The 23,879-nt window shown below is 39.9% G+C and overlaps 1 protein-coding gene across 1 annotated transcript in view; it reads right to left on the bottom strand.

Annotated features, from left to right (window-relative positions):
• The window catches only part of LOC141326010 (uncharacterized), a 295,299-nt gene that overhangs the window by 196,913 nt on the left and 74,507 nt on the right, over nt 1-23,879 (bottom strand). Inside the window, 1 exon segment of the mRNA XM_073834721.1 lies at nt 22,032-22,732. Within this exon segment, the coding sequence (XP_073690822.1) occupies nt 22,032-22,732 (701 nt within the window).

Here is a 23,879-nt window from a genome sequence, read left to right as displayed (position 1 = left end):
AGGAAAATAAATACTGTGTGAGGAAACTATATTCTGTGTGAGGAAAGATTCGAAACTAAATAAAAGAGTCAGGGGTTTTGAAGAACTCCACACCTGACGAGGTTGGTACTGGCTCAAAACCTTCAAAGACCTCTCCCTGACTGAGGTAGTCAATTGTTTAAGAATTTATTCGTCTGTGTGGCGATTTGAAGCATTCGTCTGTGTGGCGGTTTAAGAAATATTCGTCTGTGTGGCGGTCTAAAATATTAGTCTATGTGGCGGTCTAAAATATTCGTCTATGTGGCGGTCTAAAATATTCGTCTATGTGGTGGTCTAAATTATTTGTCTATGTGGCGGTCTAAATTATTAGTCTATGTGGCGGTCTAAATTATTCGTCTGTGTGGCGGTTTAAGAAATATTCGTCTATGTGGCGGTCTAAATTATTCGTCTATGTGGCGGTCTAAATTATTCGTCTATGTGGCGGTCTAAAATATTCGTCTATGTGGCGGTCTAAATTATTCGTCTATGTGGCGGTCTAAATTATTCGGCTATGTGGCGGTCTAAATTATTCGTCTGTGTGGCGGTTTAAGAAATATTCGTCTGTGTGGCGGTCTAAGAAATTCCTCTGTGTGGCGGTTTAAAAATTCGTCTGTGTGACGCCGCATATTGAGGGACAGAATAGGGAGCGGGCAGACCATAAAAGACGTCATGGAGGGTGAATTCGATAGGGAATGTACGGAGTATGATTGTCCTACGCTCGGACAACAGTGGGATAAAATGATTGAAATTGTAAAAACCCAAACTGATCCAAAAGACATGAAAACACGCATGCTAGAATTAGAAACTTGTAAACATGAAATGATTGAGCATTTTGGTGATGAATGTATGGAAAAGAGGGGGTCTCTGTTTCAGAAAGTGGGTGTAAAAGAAAAAAGAGCACAAGAGGCAGTTCAGAGACACAGAAAAGAGGAAGTGGGGCTATTACAGAGGCGAACCCATGCAAAAAGAGAAAAAGAGTTAGATGAAAATCCTATGTCTAACCCTATCACTAATAGAATTTTCAGGGCAGCAGTGCTACATGGAGCCCCAGCTGGTGTGACTCAAGCAATGGAACAGTCCCCTGATGTACCAGGCAGTGATGATGCAAAGTGGAAAAGGTACGCAGTACATTTTATTGACAAAGCAGTAGAGAGGGCTTGACGGCCACCTCACTTCCTGAAACAGACCACCCTATCACGCTTTTTACTGATGGTAGCTGCCACAGAGCAGATGATGGAACATTGAAAGCAGGATTTGCTGTGGTTGAATTGCAGGGTGACAAATTTGTGACAGTAAAAGCAGAACCCCTGGTGGGGAAACAGTCAGCACAGAAAGCAGAACTGTTAGCATTGATCAATGCATTGAGACACTCTGAGGGTAAAACAGCAAACATCTACTCTGATTCAGCATACGCAGTTTCCGCGGCCCATGTGGAGCTGCCTGTGTGGGTCAGATGTGGATTCACAACCTCGTCCGGCCGGCCAATTACTCATGAGAAAGAAGCAAGAGAGCTCTCAGAAGCCATAACGCTACCTAGCAAAGTGGCTATTATTGAGTGCACTGGTCATTCCCAAAGAATTGACCTACCATTGAATGAGGATGCAGATATGGACATAAACAGAGCCAGATGTGACGTCCCTTCTCTCTGAGTTTTGACATTGCTGCCCCAGAACACAAATTCGTGAATTGGCTAAAATCTGTGCACAGATAAAATTGACATATTCCTACAAACAATCAAGAGCAAATGGAGAGAACATCGTTGGACTGCTCCACTGAAGGTAACTGCACGCACTTCTCACTGTGTTAGTCTTGCAGGAAAAGGTGATACGTGGTACCACCTGAGTCAGTGTTGTCCGGCGGATCAGCCGTCCAGATCCTTGGAGGACACCAGAGTGGACCTTGCTTCACAGGTCCAAGAGAGGGAGGATACAGGTGACACACAAACACATACACATACAGGAAAAGACCCTGACCAGGTATGAGAGAGCTATAGGAAGTGAGACTCAGACTACAAACCACTTAAGGTATAAAAGACCAATAACGAAAGATTCATGTTTAAAGAAACATGGAGGGATTGAGCTAAACTACACCAAAGATTCAACCACATCCTATACGTTCGACTTGTGCAATGTTCCAAGATTTTTGTTGTATGTTTATCCCAAACAATACCGCCCCAGATGGGTCAGTAACGCGGGCCCTGGAGGGATTGAAAACTCTCTCTAAAACAATGGCAGAACACTCTGGTATAGATAACCCCTTTGATGATTGGCTAACCAATGTGTTTGGAAAATATAAAACCATGATCACATCCATTCTAGTCTCTCTTGCTACTTTTGTGGCTATAATAGTAACTTGTGGATGCTGCTGCATCCTGTGCATCAGGTCATTGTGTAACAGGGTGATAGTGGCTGCAATTGAAAGGAAGGATGGAGCTCCACCTCCTTACACAATGCCCTTGTTGATATCCCCCTGCAGAAGAAGAAGAAGAGGAGGAGGAGTGTAACTTGTGAATGTTGTCTCTCTCTATTAATTGTGCTTTCTTGCAGATGCTGATTCATCATATATTGTGTGTTATAACCAAATGTCAAGTAGATATTTTGAGCAGGGAAAGAATTTATAGAGATGTTTAGCTTAGATACTTTCAGTGTGATTGTCTCAGCTGACATGTTGTGGTCGCCCAATTGCAAATTAGGGGACCGACTGGGCGTCTTTTCCCCGTGGGGGTTTTCGGCCCAGTCCTGTCTGAGCACACTGGCATTTTAGGGCATTTATAGGGACATTTATTTTGTAACTTCATCTGTATGCAATGTAGGCTAGGGTAAAGTGTTGATGTATCTTGACAGTCTGATATGATGTGTCAGACGAACATGTGGTGGCTGCCCATACGCCAACTAGGGGGCCGCCTAGGTGTCTTTCCTCACTGAGGTTTTCGACCTAGGCTCGTCTGAACATATTAGACTTTGAAAAAAAAAAAAAAAAAAAAACAGTTTTATTAACAGGCATTGTAGAAGATTTTTATGTTTATGTTATGGGATGTGGCCTCTTTCAGAGGCCAAGAGAGGGATTTGTGGTACTTTTCAGTTTGAATATGTTTTATATATTTTCCATTGCATAAGAAGGCTTTAATAATTAAACTATAGAGTGCTAATCACTGTGAAACTGACTGAAAGGGTTAATTGAAAAATTATGTGCACAGTGCAGAGAAATGTTGCAGACTGCTGAGGATAACACGTCCTGTTATGGCCTGCATAAGATAAGAACAGATACTTTTGAAAGTTGCTAACAGGAGGTATGAGCTGTGTATGGGTGGTGGAAAGAAACATCTGCTTCAGATGCCAGCAGTCAAGAGAAGATACACAGAAGACGTCAATAGATAGCAGACAACTGTGACATATAAGGGAGTGTTTCTGAAAGAGAATTCAGAGGAACTCGGAAACACACAGAGTTCTTCTCCAGCGCTGTTAGATACTCTTGACTTCTCCTATTTGCTGAGCTTGAATAAAACTTTTAAACTTTGATAGATTGACTCCTGAACCATTTTTGAACACGCATAGGACTATTTGAAAGTCCAACAATGGATACAGGAAAGCATGCAGCATCCAAGTTAATAGAAACTCATATCCTGATACCTTTTACAACACAGCACACAGGGACATCAGGATCCAACAAGCTCCCAGGATCATTAATAGAGACGGACCAAAACGTCCTTTCACCAAAAGAAAGAAAACACAAAGATATTTTGATCAACAAAATAACACAAACAATAAAAAAAGAAACAATCAAAAAAGAAACAATCAAAACAGAAATGATTACACTCCGGTGCCTCCAAGACTCTTGAGAAAGTCACTACAAAAGTGACAAATAACAGTCCTGTCAATTTCAAATGCCTGACCAAACACCTGACTGACTCTGTCAAACCAGCTATGCCCAATGAAAGGACAAAAAATCTCCTTGAGGGAAATGACAAAATTTGGGCTTAAACTACTCAACAGATTCTTGAGGAGCATTATGAGACTTTAGTTGAAGTGACTCTGACAGAGTTATGTAATGATTTTGACAGAAGAGACAAGGAAAGACTGTCTCAAGCGACTGTAACAGAAGCTCCCCAGATATCAGATCCTACCACACAGACAGTGAGACCCAAAAAGGGAGTGACCCATGTCTTAGTGCAAACTTCTCCTAGACAGACCACCCCACCTAATAGAGGTGACTGGTCTTTTGACTTGGAGTTTCCCCCTCCAGAACCCAGACCAGTTCTGCAGCCGACCCCTATCAGACCTAGATCCCCCAGGGCCTCAAGGAAACCCAGGAGGATCCTTACAAAACCGCTTATTAACGTGGAAGAGCAGACTGAAACATCTAATGCTCAACCAGTGAACACTGAGATAGGGTCGGCCACAGAACAGGTCACGACACTTTCTTCTTTTCTTCCACTGGACATCCAAACCGATGTCCAGGACACAATCACCAATATGGTGCAGGAGGTAGTTTCCAATGAGGAAACTAACGCTCCCAATACATCAGTCCCAACTAACACCGAGAAAAAACACTCAGAGTTAAAGCTTAGATCGGGCCCAAAAAATTAAACCCGATCCTACCCGAGCCCGTGCACCTTGTGTCCGAGCCCGAACCGGTCCGACACATTAACTGTAATTATGAGCCCGAGCCCGATTTAAACCCGACTATTTTTTAATACGTGAGCCGTTATAACAGACGTTCTCAACTACAATTCTAAGTTGTTTGAACTACAGAAATTAGTTTAGACATATCTTATTGAAAAATGCAACAAGGACGAAGCATGTAAACTGCATTGTTTGTTTATTCAGAATGGATCGCAAATAGATCCGAATGAAAAAAATAGCCTAAAAAACGTGAACAATGATAAACACAGAAAATGAAGAAGTAATTAACTTTGGATGGCATATTTAATACATATAAGTTTTAGAATATTTTTAAAGAAAATAAATATTTTAAAGCCTATTATAAAACGTAGCACTTAATGCACTTCACAAAGCCGACACATATGTTGTCACTGCCCACGACTTGTTGAAAATGTTTCCATATCTCCGACTTTCCTCCAAACTAGCTCAAAGTTAATTCCCCCGTTTTAATTTGTCTGTACGTCTTCAAGCTCCATGTTGCACTTAAGCTATACACATACACAATTCAGCACAGCTGGCCCGGTGTTATGTGTGCCAGTGGAGGAGTCGCGGGAGCTAGAGCGTTGCTGCGCATGACACGCGTTGCAACTTGCGCAACTTTGTAGACCTACACCTCACGTGTTGCTCAGGCAGACTTTGCTAAAATATTCGTATAATATTTATAATTATGGCATAGCTCTCCACCCAATTATCCTAATTAAGTAATGATTTAAAAAAAAAAAAAATAAAACACACACAAATGCTTGATCATGGCCCCGCCCAACCCGGCCCGGCCCGGCCCGAAGATAGTGGCAGGAAATATCGACCCGGCCCACGGGTCGAGTCGGGTCAAGTCCGGGCTCGGGCTCGGGCAGAGAATCTAAACTCTACTCAGAGTACACTAGAACGGTGTCTTCTCCGATTATGTTTTCGGATGATTCCCTGGAGTATCAGTTCTCTATGTAAACAGCTAATTCAATAGCTGGGTCCCAAGAAGGGGCAGCACCGAATCAGGATGAAACCGGAAAGGATATGGGACAGATTGAAAAGAATGCACAGGACAAAAAAGGTGCCTGTGCATCAAATCCAAGCTTCCTAAAGAGGTCGCTGCAGTTCCTCAAACACCAACAAAGACCCACGGGGCCCCGGAAATTCCAACAACACCTTGGTCGGCGCAAAGACCCTGTAGACATATTAACACAGAACGCAAACAGATTGACTGGAGCTTAAACCTTAAAAAGAAATATGTAGTCATTGGGGTCTCGAATTCCTCCCTACAACATTCCGGATCTCCAAGTAGATAGCTTCCGGGTTGCGAAGTTTCAGCATGCCGAGAATCTGGTCGAAAAGGCGATGATCGCCCTTGACGCGATAAACAACAGAAAACAGAGATGCTTTATGATGGCAAGTAAGGAGGTACACAGAGCTTACCGCCGAGCCAGGAACAGATTGCCGCATACTGAAATTTACATCCCAATCATCAACTACTGTGACCTTTTGACCCCAGATGAACAGAAGTTGCTGGTGGACATAAATGACTACATTAAATCTAACCTAAACTCCTTGGAGGCACTGTCCACTGACCAGTTTGAGGTTGAGAGAGATGGAGTACACTGGACTTCTGGGACAGCCAACCTCCCAAAATAATAAAACACAAAAATTAGAGTTGCTGACAGACCTCCAAAATTATCACAGACGAGTCAAATTAGAAACCTTTTTTGAAGGCAAAAAGAATCAGAAACAAAAAATTCCCTTTCACTAAACCGTCCGAGTGGTTTAACACCACAGATACTCTCAATTGTCCGTGCAGACTATTACGCTTACAATCATCTCAATTAGAACATTCCTGAAACACAAAACCTTTCTTCTGGTGAAAAAAAAGAGCTGTAAAAGAGCTTAAAAAGAACCAGGATTTAATCATCAAACCAGCATATAAAGGTAATGCTGTGGTTTTAATGGACAAGAGAGACTATCTGTAGGAGGGAGAAAGACAACTCCAGGTCAAAGAACATTACACGGCACTTTCATCCCCAATTTACCCCCAAACGGTTCTAGAAATCAAAGAGATGAAATCGGTTGAGGAGTGTATGATACAGTACCCCGATCCCAATCACAGTCAAATACGAACACAGTACAACACAGGTTAATTTTCTAGACATTGTTACATACAAAGGACCACAATTTGAAACACACAACAAATTAGACCGATACGCACTGTCTCTTCCATAGAACTAGTTTCCATCCACCACACGTTTAAAGGAATTTTAAAATCACAACTATATAGATTCCACCGTATTTGCTCCCAGAAAACTGAATTTGACACAGCAGTTAAAACCCTTTTTAAAGTACTAGAGAAAAGAAATTACTCCAGAAGTTATCTCAGAAGAATACATGTTAAATTCAATCAATTCATTCTCTATCCCACCAAAAAGGTACATACCAAAAACAAAATTATCCCACCTGTGTCATTCTATTCTCACAACAGCAAACAACTCAACAAAAAAGTGAATTTTGAAAAATTCATCAAGGACCCCCAATTTCTACAGGATCACAGACCAATAACCGCATTTAAAAGAAACAATAACATTCTGGATACCCTCGTGAGTAGAAAAGTCCCATCATCACAATCTAAATCAAGATCTGGAGCATACAAACATCTGGTTTTCAGGAGAATAGTACAAAACTAGACAACAAAATTCATTTTTTAAACACAAAACAATATGTCCTCCACCGTGAGTAATTGTATCTATCTTCTATCGTGTAGCAAGTGCCACAAACAATATGTTGGACAAACAAAGAATGCACTGCTACAAAGAGTGTATCAACACACGTATAATATAAGGTAGAAAAAAAGAAGACATGTGGTCAAGCATTTTTTAATACATGGCTTGCCATCACTCAGAGTTTCACCGTTGGGAGCTAATTCCCATTGGACCCTCAGAGAAAGACTTAAAGCGGAGTGATCTTGGATAAAAAAATTAGACACGCTTTATCCGAGAGGTCTTAATGAGACCTAGACTAATTTTCTCAGTTTCTTCTTTAAACTTCCTCTTTTTCTTCCCTTTTTGGACATCTTCCTTTTACTCAAACCTAAACTTAGCCCTCAGTGACCCTGTTGATGGTCTGGACCTACATCATAGACCCCTCGGACACTGTAGAACTAGCCCCACACCACAACACGCACTAACCCTAAGGTCACTATCCTTAGTGCATTTTCCCCTTTCTGACGCCTAACCCTAATGGCAGTGGCCCTCAGATATGTACCCCCCCCCCCCATGTCATACACCTAATGCCTAGTTCAGACTGCATGATTTTAGCCCCGATTTTGACTCGCCGACAGGTTTTGAGAAATCGCCGACAAATGCCCGAAATCACAGGCAAATCGGTGCTCGTTCATGCGAGTGACAATCACACAGTGTGAACTATCAAAGACGCCATCTGAGAGAATCGCCGACGTGTCGCCGACACCCGTGAGATATTTGGCATGCTAAATATCTGGACCTGTCGGCGATTCAAAATCATGCCGTGTGAAAGGTGATCTGACTGAAAATCACATCGGCGATTACCTACAGCCAATGAGAAAGCAACATTCAGGCCAGCGGGAAGGTGGGGGAGGAGTTACGAAGGTAAAGACCACAATATCAACAAGCATAGCTTCGGCTTCTTTTCTTTTCGCTGCAAATGAGTGCGTATGCAATTTGTATGACAAGCTTCTTGCGGGCTGCCAATTTTTTAAATAATAATCCCAGTCTCACTTGAGAACTTGCACGCCTGACCTCGCGTTGTTTCCATGTCACTTCTCACGTGTGTTTGGTTGTGAGACGTAGTTTGCGGACCGGGAAAAAGTTGTCGGCGATTCTTCCTATTGTAAAGTCTTGCAGTGTGAAACCCCCTGTTGCCGATCCATCGTGCAGTGTGAACACAGCAGCAACAGAATGCTACCCCAGATAGTCATGCAGTGTGAAAATATCTGTGACGCGATTGCTTTGAAAATCGTGCAGTCTGAATTCGGCATAAATTGTCTACCCCTAAACAGCCACAATAATGTGGAACAGTTCTTAAAAGATGAGGATTGACACATCCCTCTATTCCCTACAACAGTGCGCTCTCCAAAAGACAATCTAAACTTCACGTACAACATCGATGGCCTACTCATTCAGTTAGAGGATCTAGCTGCACTGAAATCTGAAATTCCTTACTTGTTTGTCGAGAAAGTTGTGGGCCCACAACTTCAGAGCCACAGGCATGCACTCAAAAAACATTTGCCACTTTCTGACTACAGTGCTGAAGGCATTTCCGCCCTGCGTACATGCTCCATTTGAGCGTCATAACTGATCTGACCACAAACCCTCACCCCATCTTCCGGACAGAAGTGGCTGCAGGGGCAAATGCTGCCCAACTGATCAATGGTGTGTTCACACTATTCTGTTCTACACTTAAAGCTCTTTCACCAGACCCACTCAAGCATCCCACCATCTTCCAAACAAACCTAAACAATTTGCATGAGGTCTTCATCTTGGAGGAGGACCAAACCTTTGTGTTGGGACTCCTTATGGAAGCAGTGAGGGAACTAAACAAGGACCCCACACTAAAGTTTATCACTGCGTGTCAGAGGAAGTGAACTTTCAGTCGAATCTGGACCACCACAGGTTCACCCTCGATAATGACCTACTAAATGTTTTCGCGGGTACCGATTCAAGGCCACACTCCTCTGAAAATGGAAGCCTGTGACTTCTATAAGCCACAGGCTCTCCACTATCTCCTAGAGGAGACCCCCATGCTCCTCCCATTCAGGGATAACGCGCATGGGTTGGGCCTACGGCACGCTGTCCAGCCTGTGGCAACCCACCTGACTGACACCGTTTACTCTCTGCTGGCGGAGTGTAAAGGTCGAGGTGGTTGGACAGCGTTCCAGTATGAACTGGCACTCGAAGATATGTTTTTCGGGAGGCCCTACTCTCCATGTTCCACCCAAATACTATATGTACCGAATTTTAGCTCTCTAGGACCTATAGAAACGAAGTGCACCCGATTCGATTCTCACCTTTTCCAGAGGAATGGGATTATCTTTCACAGACTTGGTGATCTAACACTAAATTGGATTTATTCCTAAAATAACTACCCCTCACGGATTTGGGCCAGGAAGAATATAGCTGGAGATGGGATATATCCCTGAAATCTACCTCTTAGGAGTTAAGGTGAGGTTTGAAGTTTGACCAGCTCAGCCCGGGTTTGGTTATGGAATGCGATGCCGGATAAGGATTATCAGATCAGGGCCTTATGGATGCGGTCTGGTTTGCTGGTCTGGAGCAGATTCAATCATGAATCTCGTATTCTTGGATCAAGTCGTATCTAACCCTGTTATGGTTCAATCGGTTAACCCAGAAACGACTCACACCCTGACCTTAGCTCTCAAAGGCTTGTGGGATCTAACTCAACTCAACCAACTCAAACCCTAAAACCTAGCCCTCACAGTCTTGGGAATGGTAGAGTTTGCTTTAGCCCTACCCCTTACAGCCCTAGGAGGGATGGAACTAACCGGACAGCAGAGTTTAATTTTAAACTGATCCCTCGCGGAAGTTGTGCGATGCAGCCATGGTTCTTGGATGGAATGCGGTGCTGGATCAGGATTATCAGGCTGGGACCTAACGGTTCCGGTCTGGTTCACTAACCTGGAGCAGGTTCAGTCAAGAACCTCACATTCCCGGATCTAGTGGGATCCGCCCCCTTTTGAATTCTATCAGTATTTTACTTCCAGGCTCAAGGCTTAGGAAGGCCAATCTCTCAGGTGGAGTAGATCAGGAGCGGGATGGTATGATCTAACAGGCGTCGGCCTGTGCCCTCTTCCTCAGTCTCCCTACTCCAAACCTTCCTAGATGGGTGCTAGGTTGGGGGGAGCTGTTGTATTTTTTCTAATCCTAACCTTGGCCAGAGCCATCGGACTTGACATACCGGGTTACTCACAGGATCGTTGGGGGCCTTTTTTGTACAGGAATTACTCCCTCTGGCATCTCCCTTTGCCGAAGAGCGAGGGAGGGGCGGGATGGGAGGGCGAATCGAACCCAATGGGTTCTTTTGGGAGATGTGTGGCCCAGACAGGTCTAGCATCTCAGATTAGGCAAGTGGCGGTCCCAGTCACACCAACGGAGGCATTTGTATGACGTAAGACTCCAAATCAGGGGGAGGATTGAAGGAATTTGGCAGCTCCAAGTTTCTCTCCCACAGGGAGAGTTGTTTCTGGGGGGAATAGAAGAGGGAGAGAGCAGAGCCGGTACGGCCAGCCCAGGTGCAGATCCGACACGCCAGGGGGGTGGGTTTAGCCCTTTAATTAAGTCTCCACAGGTCCCCCAAGCCTCCCAGGTCCCCTGGGGATCTGCGGTAAAGCCAATCAGTTCCACAGGAATCAGGGAGCCTCCAGCGGACCTTCAGACAGAGGAACAAGCTGGGACACAAGGCATTCATTAGCGACATGATCACCATGAGGATAAACTTAAGAATTGGTCATTAATCCCGGTCAGACCTGGGTTATTTCTGGGGGACTCAAATCTGGGGCGGGTGCCCCCCAGTAAGGAAAGGAAGGTGGAAGTGGATTATTATCCTGTAGCAAACTTAGCACAGGCATACCATTTTATACGGCACAAGACCCCTCGGTCACCGGCAGTCCAGCATGTGGTGCTTTCCTTTGGTCTGAACAACAGAGAACATAGAACATGGTGATCATGGAAAGTTTATTGGGGGCAGCGGCTCAGACATTTCGAAACGCAGTGGTGCACATTCCCCTGAACAATTATAGTAAGGCATTACCGGGGCGGTTGATAGAAAATATCAGGGCATTAAATGACATCATCCTGATGATTGGCCGTAGCATTCCCTTTCTGCGGGGGGAGTCCTTCAGGACGGAAAAAGACAAGATCCACTGAACTCCGGCTACGGCCGGGGCAATGTATGAACATTGGCTCAGTCATTTAAACTTGGGAGGGAAGGGACCTGTGATCAATCTTTTCCAGACTTATAATCCCAGGTAACTGTCAGCCTTAACCCTCTGGGGTCTGAGGGTGTTTTGGGGCCCTGAAGAAGTTTTGACATGCCCTGAGATTTGTGCTTTTTTCAGTATCTTAAAAACATATGAATGTCCTAAATCTTATTACGTTGTAATCAGCACATATTGGGCTTCAATATGTAAGCAACATGAATGTACATGTTTGTGTTTTTAAGAAAACAACGTTTATGCGTGCTTAGTGAAAAACTATATTTTTGAAGTTACTAAAACAAGGTCATGAAACACATACAGAATATTTGTTCACAAGACTTTTGAGAAATGGATGTGGTAGGCTTGAGTTTTTTTCTACCAAATGATTTGAAAATCATCTAGTTCACTTGTTTACACAAAACAGTATATTGATTTAAATTTTTGAAGGCACTTTTTGTTTAGAATGGCTGTATGTGAGAAGGCGTGATTCATCGTGAATAAGGCTGTGATTCACACCTGAGAAGACAAAGACCCACATAATGAGCTGCATAATGAGCCTTTCAGTCAGGTGTGTCACTGAGAGGGAATTGCTACCAAGAAAAGAATATGAGGAAAAATAGAAATGTATATACTTTTTGTTTATTTAGAATATAGAACTATCATGTAAACGAGAGTATCACATGAGGTGGATGTTTTGTATAAATGTGCCCACTCACCCACCAATAGTAATAATCGACTAGTTTACATGGTATCGTACATAAATGCTTTACATGTTACATGTTGCTGAAGAAAAAAAAAAAATACTTAAAAAGCAGAGGATCGTCTGCACCGAGGTCGCGAAAGCACAGGATCATTTGCACCGAGGCCGCGAAAGCGGAGGATCGTCTGCACCGAGTCCGCGAAAGCAGAGGATCGTCTGCACCGAGGCCGCGAAAGTGCAGGATTATTTGCACCGAGGCCGTGAAAGCGGAGGATCGTCTGCACCGAGGCCCCGAAAGCGCAGGATCATTTGCACCGAGGCCGCGAAAGTGGAGGATCGTCTGCACCGAGGCCGCGAAAGCGGAGAATCGTCTGCACCGAGCTAATTGTCATTTAACTGCGTGAGGAGGCCGCACAGTGAACTATCGAAAATCAAGGGTTGGATTTGTGATGGAAATAAGTATAAAATTGTGACTACAAGATGCCGAGGAACGCGAATACCAGCCATGAGGATAGTATCTCCATGACTCAGGTACGAGAGTTGTTTGATAAAGAGAAAGAGCATTTTAAAGAATTAATACTGCAACAAGAAAACAACTACAAAGCTTTCACACAAATGATTATGATTTCTGTGAATCAAAGAGTAGATGATCTCATGAAGGAGGTACAAGACTTGAAGATAAGTCTCCAGTTCACTCAGAAGGAGTTGGATGATTTGAAAGTCAATTGTAGAGATTGTTCCACTGAATGTAAATCAAATACAGATGACATACACAAATTGGCTGAATCTCTTTTGGTATTAGATGCTAAAGCCAATTATTTGGATGGTCAGTGTAAACAGAATAATATAGTGGTGGAAGGCATTCCAGAGTCTCCAAATGAGAAATGGTGTGAAGCTGGAGAGAAAGTAAAGCAGATAATTCAGGAGAAACTACAGCTTGGTCAAGATAAAATTACTTTGGAGAAAGCACACAGAATAGGAAGGATGAGAAACAAGAATTCTAGTCGACCTCGACCTATCGTGGTTAAATTTATTAAATATAAAGACAAAGAAGCAGTGCTGGAGAGAGAAAAATATCTCAAAGGAACAAACATAGATTTGAATGAAGATTTCCCGGAACATGTGCGTTTAAGGAGGAAAGAGCTTATGCCAGAATTGAGAGCTGCAAGAGAGAGGGGAGAGATAGCATATCTTCGTTATGATAAATCAATCACATATCCAGCACCAAAAGTAAAAAAGGATAGCAATGAGAAATCAAGGAAGACTTCTAAGTTGAAGTAGACCTATGGCTTTCTTAGGACACCTTGAGGAAAGTGGATGAAATTGAGAATTTTCTTTTTATAAATTATATCAGTACTAATAAAGCTGCCAAGGAAAGGATTAAAATTAGCTCACATTAATATTTGTAGCCTTCGGAATAAACTTGTTGAAATATCTGAGGTTTTGATTACAAATAATATTCATGTTTTAGCTGTAACAGAGACACATCTTGATCAAACATTCTCTGATGAGGTAGTAAATATAAATGGTTATAATATTTATAGGAAAGATAGAAATAAATATGGTGGAGTTGTTGCCATATACATTCAAAGTCATATTCCAGTAAAAATAAGGCAAGATTTAATGCCTGTAGATGTAGAGGCTCTGTGGGTACAAGTACAGTTACCATTTGTCAAATCATTATTGGTTGGCTGTTGTTACAGACCACCATGTGCAAATAGTTGTTATTTAAATGAATTGTGTGATATGATTGATATTGTATGTGACACTGGAAATGAAATGTACTTGATGGGTGATTTAAATATTAATTGGATGTCCCAGGTCTGTTCTCTAAAGACTAAAGTGGTGAATGTAATTAATGCATGTAATTTAACACAAGTTATTGATCAACCAACAAGAATTAATGTAAATAGTCTTGGTGAGAGAACATTTACTTGTATAGACCATATTTATACAAATGCTGTGGAAATGTGCTAATGTGCTAAGGGTGTATCTGTTCCTATTGGGTGTAGTGATCATAATATAATAGCGATTACTAGAAAAACAAAAGTCCCTAAAGGAAGACCAAAAGTAATTTATAAAAGATCATTCAGAAAATTTTGTCAGGATTTATTTTGTAGTGATGTAAACAATATATTTTGGGCTGATGTTTACAAGGAAGGTCATCCTGATGATGCATTAGCAGCTTTTGAAAGATTATTTTATTCTTTGGTGGATAAACATGCGCCTATTAAAAAAACATACAGTGAAGAATATCAGGGCACCATGGATTGATAATGAATTGAAGAGCATAATGGAAGAAAGAGATTTAGCAAAGGGTATAGCAAATAGAACTGGGAATAAACAGAATTGGGAAGTCTATTGTAAATTGCGTAATCAAGTAACTAAGATTAATAGAAAAAAGAAAAGGACATTTTAAAAAGTAAAAATAAGTGAAAATAAATATGATGGAAAAAAATTGTGGAATGTTATAAATGAAATAATGGGTAGGAAAACAGGTCAAACTCCTTTTTTTATTGAGACCGGGGATTGATTTTTAACCAAATCAGGTGAAATTGCCAATTATTTTAATGACTTTTTCATAAATAAAGTGAATAAGCTTAGAGAAGAAATGTTAATTGATAATTTTACATCATGTGAAAAGCAAATTGAAAATAAGATAAGTGATAACCCAGCCCTATGTTTTTATTTGAATGAACTAAACGTACGGCAAGTGGAACAAAAATTATTAATGATAAATATAGGTAAACCAGCGGGAATGGATAATTTAGATAGTCGTCTTGTAAAATTAGCAGCCAGTTGTTTGGCAGGACCAGTTTGCCACATTTTTAATGTGAGTATTAAAGAAGGGATTTTCCCTTTAGCTTGGAAAGAAGCAAAGGTTATTCCTTTACAGAAAAATGCAGCATCGAGTTTTAATGGTGCTAATAGTCGACCACTAAGTTTATTGCCAGTTCTTAGTAAAGTGTTTGAAACGATAGTCTGTGAACAAATTCAATTATTCTTTAAGGAAAATATTTTATTCTCTGACTTTCAACATGCATATCGAGTAGGATATTCAACAAGAACAGCATTAACACAGATAATTGATGATTGTTTAGTGCAGATTGATGATGGTAATTTAGTAGGAACAGTATTGTTGGATTTTAGCTCTGCTTTTGATGTACTGGACCATAACTTATTGCTGGAAAAATTGAAATGGTATAAGTTTACTTCTCATACTGTGCACTGGTTTAAAAGTTATCTGACTAGTAGGAGGCAATGTGTATTTTACAATGGAAGTTTCTCTGAAGTAAAAGAGTTGCAATGTGGTGTGCCTCAAGGAAGCTGTCTAGGACCATTGTTATTTTCTATTTTTACCAATGATCTTCCTTTGGTTTTAAAACATGCAAGGGCAGTTATGTATGCAGATGATATAACATTATATCTACCAGCGACATCAACTGAAAAATTATCTGCTGATTTAGAGTTAGTGGTAAATTGGATACAGAATAATAAGATGGTTTTAAATTTGACTAAAACCAAAAGTATTGTGTTTGGATCAAATTTTAAACTTAAATGTAAACCACAATTAAATTTGTCTGTAAAGAATGTGTCTATTGAACAAGTAGAGGAAATTAGGTTTCTTGGAGTTATTCTTGATAGTAGGTTAAAGTGGTCAAAACAGATCGATAATATGGTCATTGTTATGGGAAGAGGTTTATCAGTTATTAAGAGATGTGTAAAATTTTTGCCACAGTATTGTATCTCTAAAATTGTGCATGCAATGGTTCTTACTTATCTAGATTACTGTCCGGTGGTATGGTCGAGTGCATCAAATAAAGAGTTAAAAGTAAAATTACAGTTAGTTCAGAACAGAGCTGCACGACTAATTTTGCATTGCAATAGAAGGGTTAATATTATGAAAATGCACACAACTCTAGGTTGACTATTGGTGAAGGATAGGGTAATTGTTTCTCTGCTGTGTTTTATAAGAAATATTTCTGTATCATGAGTTCCAAGTGTATTGTACTGTCAACTTTTGTATAGTAATGCTAGTCATAATTTTAACACCAGGCATGCATCAAAAGGATATTTTTTGCTTCCGGTTTCAAAAACTAATTCAAAGCAACGGACTGTAATGTATAGAGGAATGAAAACATGGAATGAATTGCTATTGGACATTATATGTTTTTTAATAAGTAAAATAAGGTTTAAAAAAATGTTGAAAAAATATTTAATGGCACAGTACTGAGTGGAGTGTTGATTTTAATGTTATGTATGAATTTTGGGTTTTTTATGTTTCTGTAGTGTTTCTTTGTTTGTTGTTGTTGTTATGGATTAATGTAATTTTGTTGTGTGCATGATGGACCCCAGGAAGAATAGCCACTACTCTGGTAGTAGCTAATGGGGATCCAGATAAATAAATAAATAAAAAAATTGCCTTGCCATGGCCAAACCGTTCGAGATATCAAAAATCCCCTCGCAATTTAGCATCCCCAATGTCTTGAGATCATGCTGACCGAGTTTGGTGACAATCCTATGGAAATCCTGGGTGGAGTACATCAAATTCCAGAGCATGCACTTTTTAAACAGCCCTAAATATCTCACTTCCTGTTGGGTGGAGCCTATGACATAGAGTACAAAAGTTGTTTGGCTCAGTGAGATCTATATGTGTACCGAGTTTCATATGAATAGGTGTAAGTATGTGTGCGCAGTACATCAAGTTTTCTAAATGTGTTCCAGGGGGCGCTGTAGTGGCCATGTACCACGCCCGGGTCCCAGCCTCTGTGGTGTCCTGATGGCCGCAGATTCCGACGTGTGTGCAAATTTTCAAGAGTTTTTGAGCATGTTAAGGCCCATGTTAAGGTTTAAAAAAAAAAAAAAAAGGAAAGAAGAATCCTTAGAAGAACAATAGGGCCTTCGCCCCTTTGGGCTCAGGCCCTAACAATGTAATTGTATTGACAACCGTATTTTGCTGCTGTCTGAACGTGAGCATATAGGAGCACAATGAATGTAACTAAAATATACCGTCACAAATCTGGGGACAGAAGAATGCCACATTTTCTGCCAAAAAGCCACGTAATTACAAATGTGATATTGATTTTATACAACAGTTCAATAAACAAGAAGTTAATATTAAAGGACTTGCATTTTAGACACAATAATGCCTGTTTTGGCTTTATTTCGCCAGCAAATTTTAGTGTAACCCACCATTGCCAGATCTACTGATGAAAAAGCTGCTTCTTAGTTGGACCAGTGGAGCGAGAGGAGTTAGGCTCTCCAGCACTCAAAAACCTTAAGTAAGCAATAGGCTTCTACAAATCAAAAATGAAATACCATCCATGTTCTCTCGCACACCTCGAAGCCTGGGTGAGATGGAGAGGTGAAAGGCTACAGAATTTCGACAATTCATGCTGTACACAGGCAAGCTGGTGCTGAAAGGAATTCTTGAGGATGACCTGTACCAACATTTTCTGGTTTTCAGTGTGGCCATGTGCTTGCTGGTTTCACCAACACTAATCAAGAGCCATTCGGAGTATGCAAGTAACCTGCTGCACTACTTTGTCTGTAGAGGACGAGAGCTTTATGGAGAGGAGTTTATAGTGTACAACATCTACTCTATGCTCCACATCACTGATGATGCTGTGCAATTTAATGGGCTTGACAACTGCAGTGCATTCAAGTTCGAATCATGTCTGTTCACCATGAAGAGGATGGTGCGAAGTGGAAAACACCCTTTGAGACAGGTCGCCAAGAGAATAGAGGAAAGGCAGTCATGTCCTCTAGAAAAACTACAAGTACCAAGGACAACGCTTTCTTGCTGAATGAGAACGGCTGTGAGATCACAAATGAAATAGAGAAAGATGGAGAAGTCCTTTGCAGGGTTTATCATAATCCTCTACCAATGTTCATCGAGCCATGCCACTCCTTTCTTGTGGGAGTATACAATTACAACAAAAAACAATCATCAATGAGATGGATCCCGAGAGAGAAAGTGGAGAAGAGAGCAATCAGAATCAATCATGGGGACACAGTAACATTCATGGCCATCTTGCATCAACAGTGAATTTCTGACATTGATAATGTGAGATTTATATGCTCATACATGTGGAAAGGAAAGGAAAGGAAAGGAAGTGAGGTGAGGCCACGCCGGCCACGCCCGGGGAGCAGTTGGGGGATTGGTGCCTTGCTCAAGGGACTCACCTCAGTCGTGGTATTGAGGGTGGAGAGAGTGCTGTACATTCACTCCCCCCACCTACAATCCCTGCCGGACCTGAGAATCGAACCTGCAACCTTTGGGTTACAAGTCCAAGTCTCTAACCATTAGGCCACTAATCTGGGATGAGGGTGAAAAAAAAAAATCTTAATATTGATAAAATTGTCTTAAGAGTTGTCCAAAATGTAATTCTTTGCAATGTATATAACTACTAAAAAATTAAGTGTCAATATATTTGCGGTAGGAAATTTACAAAATCTCTTAATGGAACACGTGCTTTACTTTATCATTTTGACCCATTGAATGTTTTTTTGGCTACTGCTACAAATATACCTGTTATACTTATGATTGGTTTTGTGGTCCAGGGTCACATATATATTCTAGAAGAAATGTGCAATAGGTGACATTTTCAACAAATTAACATTGCTTTTCTTTTCCTCAGCATGTACTATATTGTATAATTTTTTAGAAGAATCATTGGTTGGAATTATAGCAGAGTGCTGGACATTTGAAGATGATGAGGTATAACCTTTTACAAGTCCAACCCACATAAATAATATAATCTTGAAAGTTGAAATTTTCCTGATTAGGCAACAGTTAACTTTTGACTTTCCTTACAAATTTCAGCAACAATATTGTTAATTGCCCCCGAACAATTAGACAAAACTCCCTGACGAAGAGACATGGACCACACGAAATATCCGTGTTTTTGCCAAAACTGGTGAAGTTCAAATTATGGCAGGATATTTTCAGATTATTATTGAAATAAACTGATGACATTTAGATTTTCTAATTCCATTAACATTTCATCCCTAGATGATTTCGACAGGCATTAATGTGGAAAAAAATGCTGAAAAATGAGAATTCCTCTGTAGAAAGTGGCACTGGCAATAACTGGCCAACCAGAAAACCAAGCAGATTCGAAGACAGCAGCAATGGTATAAGACATTATATACCCAGAAAAATGTCTAAAAAATTAAAAACATGTCATACTAAAGGGAAAGTTCACCTACAAATTTAATTTCTGTTATCATTTTCTCACCTTAACCGTGGTTCTACACCTGTATTAGTTACTTTGTTCTGGTGAACACAGAATATGATGTTTTAGAGAATGTTGGTAATGAAACATTTGCTGGGCTTCACTGACTTTCTAAGTATTGAAAAACATACTATAGTGACCGAATTCGTTAAGAATAAATATTCACTATTTAGGGAGTACAGTGTCACTAAATAAAGCATTACAATTAATTTCACAGTTTTATACGCAATTCTCTGAACGAGTTGTCTTGATTTTAACACTTTCAGTTGTTAAAAGCACACACCTTTCTCCGTTTGAATTCCAGATGCAGGAGCACGCCCGCAGCCTTATGACGTCACATCTCCAGACCAAAATAAAAGTCTTGTTTGCTAAAAAATAAAATAGAACTTTACATTATACAACACATAATACTGTACCTAGTACGTAGGATGAATTGAAGGTACGAACTGCAGATCTGTCAAAAGTCCAAAGCTATTGATACTAATTATCTAATTTTATATCCAATACATCATAACATTGGTGATATTCTCAACCAAGAATTCCAGTATCTCGGTTTTCAAATTACAGGACTGGAAAAACTTACGATTTTTTAAAAATTAAATTTGAGTTTGCAGAGAGATTGAACTATTATTAAATAAAATTGAAAAAATTAAAGATTTATGACTGTAAAGGATTATATTATATTAAGGATTACATTATTATGTAAAGGATTAAGTATAACAGCCTGTGCTAAAGTGAGATTATAACAGTTATCTATCACATGAGTAATATCTCTGACTGAAAAAAATTTATTACATTTCATATTACAGTGTTAAACACAACATATGGGCTAACAACAGTAGGCTACTTCATCTCAGATCAGATATGATCATTCTATCAATTGAAAGTAAAAAAATAAATACAAATTGTCCATATTTATATTTTGCTATAGTTTTACATTTTTATGTTTGTATAAAACCCAATTATACTAACATTATGGAAAAAACATCCATTTATTTCTTACATTCCTGCTTCTCCTCTGCACGAGCTGGGTTGCTTACAAAGTAATACAATTTGTATTAAGTTTGTTTGAAGTTGAGAGTACCCTTTTCCACCCAGTATTAGGGCAATTCAAGTCATTTTTGGATTAATATTACCAGAACGATTTGTATGTTTTTTTCCCAAGTAAGTAGTTTCAAAGCATTTATACAGTATGGAGCCCCTAATGGCCCCTGTAGAAGGAAAATAATTAATCCGTGGGCACGGTTTTGCAATTCGTTCCCTCAGTTTATAAACCGTACTCATGAATTCATAAATGTTCCCCAGGGCCGTGCAGTGACCTTTAAAGGGGAAGGTGCTCAAAGTATAAAAAGGGCCCCTGGAACAAGGCATTAAAGAGCCCCTCGGGTCCATCACCTCATTGTAGGCATCCAGTTACTTACGTAATAAGTAACAATGTCATTAATAAGACCAATAATGCATTATTAAAAGTTTTAATTGCATTTATGTTTAGTTCAGGACTCAAACAACAGAATTAGTAATATTTTTATCACAGTGAAAGGGGTTCCCTAAATAGGGCTTTGCTCAAAACATCAGTACAGCAATACTGTACTGTATATTGTGACACATTCCTTGCTGATATACATATTATTACAGAGTCTTCTAGCAGCCAATGCTGTGAAGCAGTTCTGAGAAAGAAACCGAACATAAAAGACCATTTTAATGTTTAAAAGATTAAAAATATTTTTTTTTACCTATTCATTTTGATTAAAAATTGTTGTGTAAAGATTTTCTTCTTTCTATTAAACACAATAATAAATAACAGCTGTTATATTAAACTCTGTGTGGTCACTATTGAAAATATATGTGGCCCCTGATGTATTGTATTGTAAGATTGTAGACAGTAGAATATTAAGGCATAAAATGGCATGATTTATAAATCAGATACAGGTTCACAAAAAAACTAAATATCTTACACAATGGAATGTCAGCCTTTACACCATTAAAAGGGATAAATCGAGTTTATAATTTATTATATTTTTTCTTAATTGTTTAGACTTTTAGAAGGCATATTAACATCTTTCAAATTTACAACTCTATGTGTTTGCTGCATAAAAACGTAGGTCGATTATTGCAATAATTTACAATAATTCACAAGAAAGTGTTTGAAGAAGTGTTGAGTGTGTTATGTGCTTCTGGTAAAGTATCACTGTTTATGTATTTTTTTGTATGTTTCGGAAATTAAGGAGATGGGTCTGCAAAACCAACTCAATCCCCAGGAAGCAAAACAATTCGGATGTGAAAGAGGAAGCGCAGCTTAAGCCATTATTTTATATATGTATGTATTCATTTTTTTCCTTTACAAAATCATGCTTATTTATTTCTTCCGGGTAAAAAGTATAAGCACACATATTATAGTACACCATTTTTTAAATTTTAACTCAGTTATGCTATAGATGGTTCATTTCATCATTGCTATTGTTTCACTGTGGATACTGTGGTAAAACCATAGTTCTTTTGTAGTTACTATTGTTAAATTTTGTAAAGGAGTGATCACATCTAGCTGACTTTTCTCCAGAGTGAACTCTCATATGTCTGTTAAGAGTTCCTTTTCGGTTGAAACTTCTTCCACATTGTTTGCAGGTGAAAGGCTTCTCTCCAGTGTGAACTCTTATGTGGTCTTGAAGGTGATGCTTATAATTAAACCTCTTTCCGCACTGAGGGCATGTGTAAGGTTGCTCTCCAGAGTAAATTCTCATGTGGACTTTAAAGAACCATTTTTGACTAAAACTCTTTCCACACTCAGAGCATGAGTAAGGACTCTCTTCATGAGTTTTCTTATGGACTTCAAAGTCTTCATGTTGATCAAAACTCTTTCCACACTGATCACACATATAAGGCTGTTCGTGAATTCTCATGTGTCTGGTAAGGCTTCCATTTTGAGTGTAACTCTTACCACACTGTTGGCATATGAAAGGCTTTTCTCCAGTGTGAATTGAAACATGTCTTTCACGATTCAGCCTATGATTAAAATGCATTCCACACTGTTCGCAGACATAAGGCTTCTCTCCGGTGTGAATTCTCATGTGGACTCCCAGGTGTCCAGGTTGAGTAAAACTCTTTCCACACTGTTCGCAGACATAAGGTTTCTCTCCTGTGTGAATTCTCATGTGTCTTTTAAGACTTCCTCTTTGACTGAAACACTTTCCGCACTGTTGGCAGGTAAAAAAAACTTCTTCCTTTCTTTCGAGTCTTTTTTCTTGAGGAAGTCGTTTCGGTCTGTGAACAACTAAAAGATTTATCTCCATTTATGAAATCATAATCTTTCTCTTCCATTTCATTCAGTTCTTGACTCTCCTCTTTCAGTGCCATCAGGTCTAAAGTGAAGAAAGACAAGTAAAAGTTAACCCGTTTAAAGACACAAAACAGCAGACATCAAAACATTCAAACATGTAAAGCAGGGCTATTCAATTAGATCCATTTAAGGGCCGGATTATCGAACTGCAAATTTGAAGCGGGCCAAGGGGATGGGAGCCGTCACCATCTTTTTCTAGGGGGCCTATACAATTACACTGAAATGCATATTCACTTAAATGAATTTATATTACCAACACCAACATCTATAAAAGGTTAAGGTGCTGTCTGTCAATCAATACAAAAAAAAAAAAAAAAAAATCACAAATTTCGCAATCGCATATTTATATATTTATACTGTCATAATTTCACAATGAACCTCCAAATTAACGTAGAAACAACAAAGTGTTTTTTTAATATGTGTTTAAAGGGATAGTTCGAGCACATAAGACATGAAGTTGTATGCAATCCTTATCAGCACTATAGTGTATACACACTGACCCACACTGCGTTCACCTCCCTGGTCAGAGTTCTGGCCGCTGGAAGTTTTTCAAGAAAGTAGTCACGGTTAGCTTCCGGGGCCTCAAAACTGTGCGTTTTTACGTGAAAAAAATATATGCGTTTCAAAGCTTGATTAATTTACATCACAAAAAACACTCCTGACAAAAATCATACCTCAGGTTTAATCGGCACTATTTTCTTTCCGTTTCCATCAATCCGCGCTGCTGTCAGTTCACACGTTCCGATCAGCTGTTCCATTACACACTCAAATGACAACGACGTAAAAAGAAGAAAATTAACAATGGTGCAAACTTGTAAATTCCCAGGTTGTGACCACAAGAATGTGCAGGGATCGCCGTTCAGATTCCATCGTTTTCCTGTTTCTGATATAACGTTAATTATGAGACAGCTTTGGCTGGTTGCCATCGGCTACTCTGCGGGAGCTAAAATATCCAGTATCAAGGATTTTCATGTGTGCA

The sequence above is a fragment of the Garra rufa genome, chromosome 2, assembly GCF_049309525.1.
Source record: "Garra rufa chromosome 2, GarRuf1.0, whole genome shotgun sequence".
NCBI lineage: Eukaryota > Metazoa > Chordata > Actinopteri > Cypriniformes > Cyprinidae > Garra > Garra rufa.
This window is presented reverse-complemented; position numbering and strand designations above follow the sequence as displayed.